This window comes from Peromyscus maniculatus, chromosome 19 (genome assembly GCF_049852395.1).
Source record: "Peromyscus maniculatus bairdii isolate BWxNUB_F1_BW_parent chromosome 19, HU_Pman_BW_mat_3.1, whole genome shotgun sequence".
Classification (NCBI taxonomy): Eukaryota; Metazoa; Chordata; class Mammalia; order Rodentia; family Cricetidae; genus Peromyscus; species Peromyscus maniculatus.
In genome coordinates, this window is record NC_134870.1 from 33,852,237 (window position 1) to 33,863,678 (window position 11,442).

General features: G+C 39.2%; 1 protein-coding gene across 6 annotated transcripts in view; it reads left to right on the top strand.

Annotated features, from left to right (window-relative positions):
* Positions 1–9,369, top strand: part of Rbm27 (RNA binding motif protein 27) — a 68,081-nt gene extending 58,712 nt beyond the window's left edge. For 4 of the 6 annotated variants that reach the window (XM_042263694.2, XM_076555118.1, XM_042263693.2 and 1 more), the window contains 4 exons: positions 204–308; positions 415–603; positions 6,979–7,089; positions 8,577–9,369. In XM_042263694.2, coding sequence (XP_042119628.1) covers positions 204–308; positions 415–603; positions 6,979–7,089; positions 8,577–8,660 — 489 coding nt within the window. In that variant the 3' untranslated portion in view covers positions 8,661–9,369. The remainder of the gene's footprint in view (positions 1–203; positions 309–414; positions 604–6,978; positions 7,090–8,576) is intronic. The other 2 variants (XM_076555119.1, XM_042263696.2) reach the window with 1 other exon arrangement.
* The last annotated feature ends 2,073 nt before the right edge of the window (positions 9,370–11,442 follow it).

An 11,442-nucleotide genomic window follows, 5' to 3' on the forward strand; every position in this document is an offset into this window, starting at 1 on the left:
AGCCCTTACACTTGCTTTCCAGCAGAGTCATTATGCTGCCTGTGTTTGCAGTTGTCTGTGAAGGTTCACTTTCTCAGAGCACCCATGTCTTTTCTGTCTTGTTTTTTTCAGAGAAGCATGCTATTGTGTAGCTGTAATGCTCTGAATAAGATCTTAGTGTTTATAAACCTGAAGTCTCCCTCTTCACTGTTAACTTTTCCCAGGCCCAGAAGGAGCTACTAGACACTGAACTGGACCTCCACAAGAGGCTCTCTTCAGGGGAAGACACAACAGAATTACGCAAAAAGCTCAGTCAGTTACAAGTTGAGGTGAGATTTAATCTATATAACACCTCAAAAAAGAGAATTTTCTCTTTATTTACTTATGAAGGGATAATCTAACAATGTGCGTTACCTTCTATTTCTTGTTATTTAGGCTGCAAGATTAGGTATTTTACCTGTGGGGCGAGGCAAGGCTATGTCCTCTCAAGGTCGAGGAAGAGGACGAGGTCGAGGAAGAGGGAGGGGCTCACTAAATCACATGGTGGTGGACCACCGCCCCAAAGCACTCACAGTTGGAGGATTCATTGAGGAGGAAAAGGACGAATTGCTTCAGCATTTCTCAGTAAGTTTTTCATGGAACTCATGCTCACTCTAAAAACAGTGCACTCAGCACTTTGTTTGCTGTAATCTATAAATATCAAATGATTTCTAGGTTAGAAATCTTAGTTGTTAAAACTTGGACCTTACCAAATTTTTATTAATGTATTTTTAAGGTCAGGAAGTAGGTTTGCTCTGAAATTCCCTAATAATCTATGAAAACACATTTGTAGTGGGACAGTGTTCCAAAGCCAGATTTGATTTTAGGATTATTTCAGTTTACCAGGTATTTCTAGGCAACGAATTAATCTGGAATGGAGACAAAGCTCGAATTACTGGGGTAGTAAGCATGTTTATTCTATATACAGTGTTGAGACAGATGTTGCTGCAGACAAATAACATGCACAGTATATTCTCTTTCCAGCCATTGGTTAACTCATTTGGTAGACATTTCTGAATTAGAGTTTCATAAATGGGTTTATGGTAATGTTAAATTACTGTAAGTATAAAAAACAAGTGAAATATATAGTAAAATCTTTTTTAAAATTTTAGACAGGGTCTCAAGTACCCCAGGTTGTCCTCAGACCTCTGTGTGTAAGCAAGGATAACCTTGAATTTCTGATCCTCTTGCTTACATCTTGCCAGTGCTTAATTAAATTACAGGCATGTATACCTGGTTATAGGTAGTGCCAGGGAGGAGTGCTTCCTAGGCAAGCACTGTCCAGGTTGAGCCTCATCCCCAGTCTCCTGTGAAATTCTTTTCTTCAGATGAAAAGTCAGTTTTAAACTGATCACACAGGTGACAAGTACCAGAGCCAAGATAACCAGGTTCCCCAGTCCTGGGCAACTTAATTACATTATTTATTTATTTGGGAGTGTGGGTGATTGTACCACAACAAGCATGTGGAGATCAGAGAACAACTTTTGGGGGTTTCTCTCTTCTATCTTGTGGGTTCCAGGAATCAGACTGGGGTTATCAGACCTGCTGAGCCATTTCAGTGACACACACACCCCACCCCCCCCACCCCCCCACCCCCCCACCCCCCCCCCCCCCGCCAGAGCCAGACATCTTATTTGAGAAAAATATTTCCAGCCCTGTTCTTTGTTAAAGATGGTGAGGCAGATCATGATGAGGAAGGCCTCACTCAAATGAAAATGTACATAGGTGGTCCTGGGGAGGTAGTTCAGTTGGTAGAATATAAAGAACTGAGTCTAGATCCCCTTCAGACATGTAAATCTAGGCCAGCGTCTTATACCTGTAATTCCAGTGCCAGGGCAGCAGAGACAGCCCTGAGGCTTGCTGACTAGTCAGGGTAGCCTGCTGTTGAACTCGGTACAGTGAGGCTCCTGTCTCAAACAAGTAGGAAAATGTACCAGGAAAGACACCAGTGTCAGCCTCAGCCCTCCACAAGCAAATTCACATCTGAACACATACAGAACCACCAAAACTAAACATAGCATATATAATATACAGTCTGGGTTATCTACAACAACATAGGGACATAGAACATTGTAGTATGTATCAAAAGTGGGCAGACTTTGGGCCTAGAGAGATGGCTCAGCAATTAAGAGCATTTCCTGCCTCCCCGCTGGAATGATGTTTAAGACATGTTCTCTCTACATAGCTCAGGTTATCCTAGAACTCACTGTGTAGACCAGGCTAGCCTCAAACACAGAAATCCACCCTCCTCTTCCTCCCAAGTGCTGGAGTTAAGTGTGTGACACCACTGCTGGCTGAAAGGCTTGTTCTTGAAGAGGGCTCAAGCTCACAGCTCCTAAGTCCAGTGCCAAAGAACCTTCTTCTGTCCCCCTCAGGCACCTGTAGACACAAGGCATACACTCACAGACCCCCACACACATACATATAAATAAAAAACTTTTTTAAAAGTAGGTAGACTTTTTCTGTAAACAGTCAAGTTGTGAAATATTATAGGGTTTTGTGGCCTCCAAATAGTCTCTGTCATGTTTTCTCTTTCCTGTACTTTCTTTTCCTTTCTTCTGGTTCTCTTCTGTTCCCCTCCTCTCCCTTTTGGTCATTTTGCTTTCCCTGTGTATTTACATGCTTTCTTGCCTTGTAGCCCTTGCAGTTTATTGAGAGCATCTTCGGTCCAGACTAGCCTCTCAAAGCTTTCTGTGTAGCCAAGACTTACCTAGATCTCCTGTTCATCCTGCCTCCTAGTGCTAGGCTTATGGGTGTACAACACCAAACTGGCTTTGTTTGATTTTTGAGATTGGGTTCCACTCTATAGCTCATGCTAGCCTAGAACTCACAGTATAGCTTAAGCTTGTTTCAAACTCATGAAATCAGCCTCAGCCTCCTAAATGATGAAACCTGTACCTGGTCTCCTTTTTGTCCTTTTAATAACCATTTTAATAAAGTACAAACTATTTTTAGTTCATAGGCCATCAGAAGTAGAGTGCTGAGTGAGATACAGTGGTGTGTCCTAGTGTCCTCGCATTTAGGAGCTAAGGCAAAAGGGTCACTTGAGTCCAAGACATGAGGTCTAGAAAACAGAATCCCATCTCTTAAGAAACAAAATCAGTGGTGATAGTGCACACCTTTAATCCCAGCACTCGGGAGGCAGAGGCAGGCAGATCTCTGTGAGTTTGAAGCCAACCTAGTCTACAGAGCAAGATCCAGGACAGCCAGGGCTGTTGCACAGAGAAAAACTGTCCCGAAAAACCAAAAATAAAAACAAGAAAACAAAATCAGGCTTCTCAGTTACATGTGGTTTGAGAACTGTAGTTTGCAGAGCTCTGGCATATGTTATTTTATTACTTTAAATATTAAGTTTAAGACTTTTGTCCTTAAGTATGAAATATTGTTATATATGAATAGAACTTTATACATTTTAAGAATCAAAATCAATGAGTCCAGGAAAAACTTTTTAAAAAGAATATATTCTTTATGTCACAGAGATCTGAGGACAGTAAAGATCTGTTTTTGTTGGTGCTGCTTTTTTTGTAAAGATTTATGTGTGTAATTGTATACGTGTGTGCGCATGAATGCACATGTATGCAGATGCCCAACAAGGCCAGAAGAGGGTATTACATCCCCTGGAGCTGTAGTTACAAATGACTGTGAAGATGCTGGGAACTGAAAGGGATCCTCTAGAAGAGCAGCAAGTACTTTTAACCTCCGAACAGTCTCTCTTGCCCTTTGGGTTTTTTTTTTTTTTTTTTTTTTTTTTTTGTTGTTGTTGTTGTTCTTGTTGCTGTCTTTGTTGTTGTTTTTGAGATGGAGTCCTATATAATTCAAGGTGGCTTCAAGCTTATTACATCACCGAGGCCTGCCTTGAATTAATGATCCTCTTGTCTCTTGACCAAGTGCTGGCATTCTAGAATGTGCCACCATGATTGGCTGATGCTAAAGAGGTTCATGAAGAATTCTCATTAAGGATTTAAAGTTTAATCCTGAAGCTGGTAATTTTAAGTCCTAGAGTCTTGTTTAAAAGGCACAAACAGGACAGGCACTTTTACACTCTCCTTCATCACTTCTTGAAGAGATCTGGTGAATGCATTATGGAAAATGGTTTTCCTAAGTGTTGGACTGCACAGAGGAATTTTTCAAGTAGTGGACACTACTAAGTTGTCCGTTGTTATTTTGAGGCAGGCTCTCACTCTATTGCTTTGGCTGTCCTGGCATACAATATGTAGATTAGGCTGGCCTCAAATTCAGAGCTCTGTCTGCTTCTGTCTTCCAAGAGCTGGGATCACAGATGTATACCACCATTCCTGGTTCTAACCATAAAATTTTTAATTGTGTAGTGTGGTTTATTTGTTGTACTCAGTGATGGAGGGTGTGGTACTTGGATTTTTTTCTCCTTTCTTGATTACAAAATAACATATACTTGCCTAAAGATGCATCTGGCTGCAAGTAACATACTTTGAAAATATCAACTATCTTTGAGTATGAGGTGTATATGTATGTGTATATTCCTGTGTTTGCACATGTGTGTACATGCCTGTGGAAGCCAGAGGTTGACATTAACTGTTCTTTTCTTTGTCACTTTCCATTTTACTTTTTGAGACTTGGTTTCTCATTGAAATTTGGAGCTTATTGTTGTAGCTAGACTGGCTGGCCAGCATGCCCCAGGGATCTGCCTATCTCTGCCCTTGCTTTCCTCCCCAGCACTGGGGTTACAGCCACTCTCTGCTGCTCCTAGTTTTTATGTAGCTGCTAGGGATATGAACTTGGGTCACCATGATTGGTGACATGGCAAGTCTTACCTTCTCAAAAGTTTACATTAGTTGTCTTGTGTATGTGATGTGTGTGGGCACACGTGCTACTGTGCATGTGTGGAGCTCAGAGGAAGGCGTTCGGGAGTTGGTTCTCCTTCTAGCTTGTGGACTGAACTCACATTGTCATACTTGGCAGTAAGCACCTTTACCTGCTGAGCCATCTCGCCCACCCTCTATTTTCTTTCCATTTAAGAATCTTTGGGGGAGATTTTAGCGTTACTTGAACACACAAGCTCCTACTCTATTTCTCTTCTACTTTCCTGCTATGTTGAGTGGTAGCTATCTTTTCCTCAGGCTGCCAGAATGTCTGCAGCAACACAAACACCACAGCTTCCAACAAGAATGTCCAGAGGCAAAAAGGAGGGTGTGTTTCTTATGCCAGTTTTTAAAATGCCATCGTCTTCCCAACAAACTTTCTTAACTCCCCCATCCTGACTCACACCCAGTGATGTGCTTTCATGTCTTAGCCATAAGTATCTCTCTGTCTCTGTCTCTCTCTCTGTCTCTCTCTGTCTCTCTCTGTCTCTCTCTCTCACACACACACACACACACACACACACACACACACGCGCGCGCGCGCCTGAATTGATCTTTTCTGAGGGGAACCAGTTACTGTGATTAACTTAAACTACTCTTGAGTTGCCCTCTGAGCAGAATTGCCCTCAGATTCTGTTAACATGAAGAAAAGTTAAAGTTGTTGATTATGGAGCAGTATCTTTCATGGTGTTCACTGAAGAAAACTTAGATATCTGAAATATAGAAGGAAGTAAACAGCACTAACCTCAGATACCTTAGAATCTCGTATGTGGGGCGGGGGTGGGGTGGGGGGATGCTTATGCCACGACACACCCATATACTAGGAGGTCAACAGATAAAGTGTGGGAGCTGGTTCTCAGGGATCAAAGAGGTTATCATTAAGCCATCTCAGTGGTCCACTTTAGACTTTTGTTATTAATTTAACTTTGTTTTCCTAAAACATATATATGTATATCATTTAAGTCTAGAAATGGTTGGGCAGTGGTGGCGCACGCCTTTAATCCCAGCACTTGGGAGGCAGAGCCAAGCCGATCTCTGTGAGTTTGAGGCCAACCTGGTCTACAGAGTGAGTTCTAGGACAGGCTCCAAAGCTACACAGAGAAACCCTGTCTCAAAAACAAAAACAAAACAAAACGAAATAAGTCTGAAATGTAGTTTAGCAGCACGGTGCTTGCATATAGTGGTACATAGCATGCACAAAACCTGGGTTCATTCTTTTCTCTATATAAAGAAATAAGTAAATAAATAAAATGTCTTCATGGACATTTGCTGAGAAGTATTTAGAAAGTAGTCCTGAGGAAAACACTTAGGGGTTAGGGATATACCTCTGGTGGACCCTTGCATATTGTATGCAGGACCCTGGGTTCAACCACAATGATACCGGAAAAAGAGAAAAGAAAGAAAGAAGTTTGACCGTGAGTTGGGACTATGTGACTTTTTCTTTTCTTTTTGACCAGATCTCATTCTGTAGTTCAGACCCTTTCTGGAACTCAGAATGTAGCCAGGCTGAACTTGAAGTAATCCTTTCTCAGCCTCCATGGTGCTGGGATTATAGGTATTAGACACCAAGCCCAGCTCTAATTAACATTTGTTGAATATAAAGCTAGGCAGCTCTGACCTTTTGAGAAAAGAGTGAGCATCATGGCACACATCTGTAATACGAGTGCTTGGAAGCTGTGGCAGGAGTTTGAGTTCCAAATCAACCTGGGCTCTGTCAGGCCCCATCTCTGGAAAAGAAGGGTGGGGGGTGGTGTGTGGGGGTGGGTGGGTGGGGGACTCAGAAGAGCTTTATCAGGCATAACTGAAAAATGCATTGCAGTGACTGACATGAGATGATTTATCTCAGAAATTACAGGATTTGAAGGTTTTATGTATAAATATCAAAGTCACAAGGTCAGTCATTGAAGAAAGTATTTTTTATCCTCATCCTGCCTGGCACAGAAGAGTGACTGTAACACAGTAGTGTTAAGGCACCAAACATAGCGGTGACTTAATTGATGGGCCCCGCCTTAACAGGTCATGTTCCCTCAGACCATTACACTTTTATCAATAGCACAATGTTTGAAGAAATCCTTAGGAAATATGAGTGCATACTTATGTGTTCTTTTAAAATACACTTTAGGCTGCAAACCAAGGGTCAAAATTCAAAGACCGTCGGCTACAGATATCATGGCACAAGCCCAAGGTACCATCTATATCTACTGAGACTGAGGAAGAAGAAGTCAAAGAAGAGGTAAATTCAACCATTAAAATAAGATTTGAATTCCAGTACTTCTCTATTTTTCTTTTTATCAAATACTGTACATTTAAAAATAGACACCTAATTTTCTTTTATTCAGTTAGTTAAAACCAGTCTAGAGGTAGTAGCCTCTTAAAATATCAGAAGTAATTTTGCATTTTTGTATTCTAATTAGTTTATTATAGAGAACATTGAGCCCACAATGTAAGTTATTTCTGATTCTATAATCTTGCTTTTTATTTTTTTATTTTATTTTTAATAATTTATTTTTATTTTATGTTCATTAGTGTTTCACCTGCATGTATGTCTGTGTAAGGGTGTCAGAAGGCCTGGAACTGTAGTTACAGACAGTTGTGAGCTGCCATGTGGGTGCTGGGAATTGAACCTGGGTCTTCTGGAAGAGCAGTCACTGCTTTCAACCACTGAGTCATCTTTCCAAACCCCTAATCTTGCTTTTTAAAAGAATCAAGTTTTTCTAGTTAATGAAGTATGTTCTGACTATATGGACAAGTTTATATAACAAAAACAGGAGTGTTCCCAGGTTAGGAAGAAAGTAAGTCTTCCATGCTGATGATGTTTGTAGATATTTCCATTTTGTGTCAGATTTTAGATTTTTATATAAGATGTGCAATGTCATGTCATGGAGAGAAAGCTGGCATATCTACTCACAAATCAATGACAGATAGCCCAGGAAAAACTGGAAAAGTTGCTAATTTTCCTCATTTTTGTTAATGGAGTAAAATCAGTTTTAATTATTTTTTATAATTGACAGTGTGTGTGTGTGTGTGTGTGTGTGTGTGTGTACAACACACATATATTGACTAACTCTTTCTAAATATCCACTTAATAGTTTTGTTCTTTTGCTTTTTGAGATGGGATTTTACCCTGTGCCCAGGCTACCTTCAAACTCACAAAATGCTGCCTCAGTCTCCTGACTGCTATTATAGGCGTGTACTGAGATGGCTGACTTCCACCTAGCATTTTATTTTCTTAGTGTTATTGGAATGGAAATCTCCTATTAATGTTTTCAATATAAACAGAGGATAAATAGTAATATCCGTTTTTAACGTGTATTCTGGGATCTGGGGAGAAGAAATGAGTTAATGTGAGTACAAAATCACAGCCAGATAGGAAACAAGAGCTCTAGTAGGGAATTAGCCACATTATATCGACAGTTCTCCTATTGTGTTGCACAATTCAAGGTCACTATTAAGAATGTTGAATGTTACCAATCAAAGAAACAACCGTCTTTGTTGTATCTGAGTTGATCAGTTGTTTAAATGTGGCAAGATACCACACTATTCTCCATATTAAAAGATTGGGGTTGTTGGTTGGTTGGTAGTTTTGTTTGTTGCCCTGAAAATAAACTACTTGTATATTTTTGTAAATCTGACCTGCATTTTTTAGCTAGTCTGCTTATCAGGTGGCTGTTTGACTTTGCATTTGTGCACAGCTAAGCGGTTGTACTCTTCTTTCTTTAGGAAACAGAAACCTCAGATTTGTTTTTGCATGACGATGATGATGAAGATGAAGATGAATATGAGTCTCGTTCGTGGCGAAGATGAAATTTGATGCGAGCTGTGTAATTTTTAGAAATATTGTTTAGAAGAACAACTTTTTAAAATTATTTAAAGAAGTCAATGAGCCAAAAATTTTTTTTATTTTTCTCTTCAACACAGTAGGTTTAAGGACAGCAAGTTGCTATTCCAACACATCTCATAATTGTCTGAGATAATCAGATCACCAAAGGCCGTGACTTTGTGCAGTTGTGAAGATCCGCAGGAGTGACCGGATTCTCTAGAACCTTACTTTCCACACCATCTGTTTCTGCTCTTGGTGCTGGATTACAATGTAAAGACAGGGTGTTCAGAAAGTTTATTTTGGATTATAAATCTGCTGATAAAAATTTCATTAAATGTCAAAATCGCCTGGAATCTCTTAACTCTTAGCTATTATGGATGGGTCGTCAGACAGTAGAAGATATTCATAATTTAAACACCCTTTTCTTTCAAGGATGAGCTTGGAAGAAAAGTAAATTTTTTTTTTTTTACTATGGAAGAGCCCACTTTACAGTAGTCTTTAGGAGTTTATGTGCAGCAATACCTCAGTGAAACCCCCATCTCCGTCACAGATGCTGCAGAGTGCTGTAGCTGCCTCTGTGGTCCTCAGCCTCTCCTCACACTTGCTCCAGGGCTTCTGCACTCATCCTTCCTTGCTTAGTGGTGATAAGTGGTGAGCATCGCTTCAGTTGGTCCTCTCTCTTTTTTTTTTTTTTTTTTAAATAATTCTCAGTTTGCCTTTTACCCCTTCATTTTTTCCCCTCATCTTCCTCATCCCTTTTGATTAATAGGCCTAACTTTTTAAATAAGTGATTGAGTTGGGCAATCAAGAATCAGTCATCAGAAAAAGGTTTAAACCAGCACCTTTATAAGTAAGTTACCTTTTGATAAAAATAAAGGCAGAATTTTAGGGGAAAGAGTTACTGGCTTCCCTCCCTTTTTAAAGCTTCAGCATAGTTCTAGTTACACAAATGGGTTAAAGATATCTGAAGTTCTTTTCCTAAATTGTAACCATGATGGTGAGGTGCTGAGGTAGGGGTTAGGAGTCTGCATATGCTAGTAATAAATGAGATTCTAACTTGACATTGATCAGATGACCTTATATTTTCATAATTTTATAGATGTTGCTGTCCATGAACATACACATATTTCAGTAGGCAGTTTCCTTTACTGTGTGCATTTTTACTGTACACTGTACAGAGTATCTGTTAGGTAAAATATACGTGTAAATTTATGTCCTTGTGTTCTAAATGTTAGATGGAAAAGCAGAGGAGCAACACTACGCTGTACTGACTACTGGGGAAATGAAATGATTACTGTACATAGGATGTCACTTTTTCAAGGAGATACACATCTGTGTTTTTATAATATGTGTGGTGTGAAATTTGAAACTTCCTGTCGGCTACAGAAGGTTCTTGGTGATCACTAACTGTGTCAGGGTTTTGTTCCCTGAGGTAAAGACTGTTTCTTAAAATAGAAATAGTTCACTCAGAAACCTAAAACCATTAGGACTCTAGATTTACATAGTGACAAGAAGTTAGATCCCACCTTCTGATCATCTTTTTTCTCTTCATATTGTCTTAGAATGATGTGTCAAACATCAGGATTCTTTTTAAGTTTGTGTAGTTTTTCCCTTTGTAGTGGGACTTCCTCTCTAGGTTATTTTTTTTCTGCTAACACCAGGGCTGAAGTAAGCCCACAAAGAAGGAACACGTTAGAACAGGGAACCTACAGTAAGCATCTTGCTCCTTACTTCTCCATCATCTCTAATGAAATTTTCTTGATGTCTGTGGCTCAGTCAGTATATATTTGGAAAGATTCATTGTGGTGAATATTTTGAGTCCTGACCATTTAAACGTGATAGAGGGAACAAAGGATTTATATATTTTTTGTACAAAGTTTTTTCTTAAACTGTATAATTTTGTAAATAATTTGTTTGGGTTTTTTTCTTTTGTGTACTAAAACTACCAGCGTATAGATTTCAATAAGAATTGTTGTATTTTTGTATTTGGAAACTGAAAATAACAGTAAATTAGTGAAGCCGTAAGAAAGTCTCCATAGACTGACATTCAGCAGAATGAGATTCCTTTTCATATGATTTTTTTTAACCTTAAAATTGACATCTTTATACACTCACTAGAGAGAGTTGAGGATTTGTTTGGCTGTTTAGTTATTGGGGGCAGAGATGAAAGAGAAAGGTGCTAATGTGAAGAATAGATCATTTTTCAGTAAGGTTTTTGGTCCTTAGTACAGAACTTGGGTATTCAGTATTCCTAAATAACTAAAATTCTTTTCCAATGTGTTTCACTCAAAAATGAATTATAAAATAGAGATTAATTATACTAAGGTTAGCGTAAATTAGCTGAATATGTGTATATGTATATCTCTCCCCTTTACCCCCATCCACAATCTCCAACTGTTAGAATTCCACACCATGACCTGTTTTCTTGGCATCTTTGTTTATAGAGATAACATTTAGCATTTGAGGCAAATTCTGCTGTTCCTAGTATGTGCTCTATGTAGCCAGTGACTAGGTCAGTCAGATTTACTAGATTTCTGCCCAAACCTAAAAAGGTAACCCCAAGGAATACGAAATTCTTCTCAGTTTCTTCTTGAAGCATTGGGAAAATGTCACCAGCTGAGACACTGGAAAACAGTCCTTTTATAGTGAAAAAGATCTGTGGTGATGGATGATTATTTCAAAAAGAAAAAAAATCATGTGAAAAGGAATAGTGTTTCCTCTTGATGTATAGTATGCCTGTATTATAGTTTTTACAAGATTGTGAAC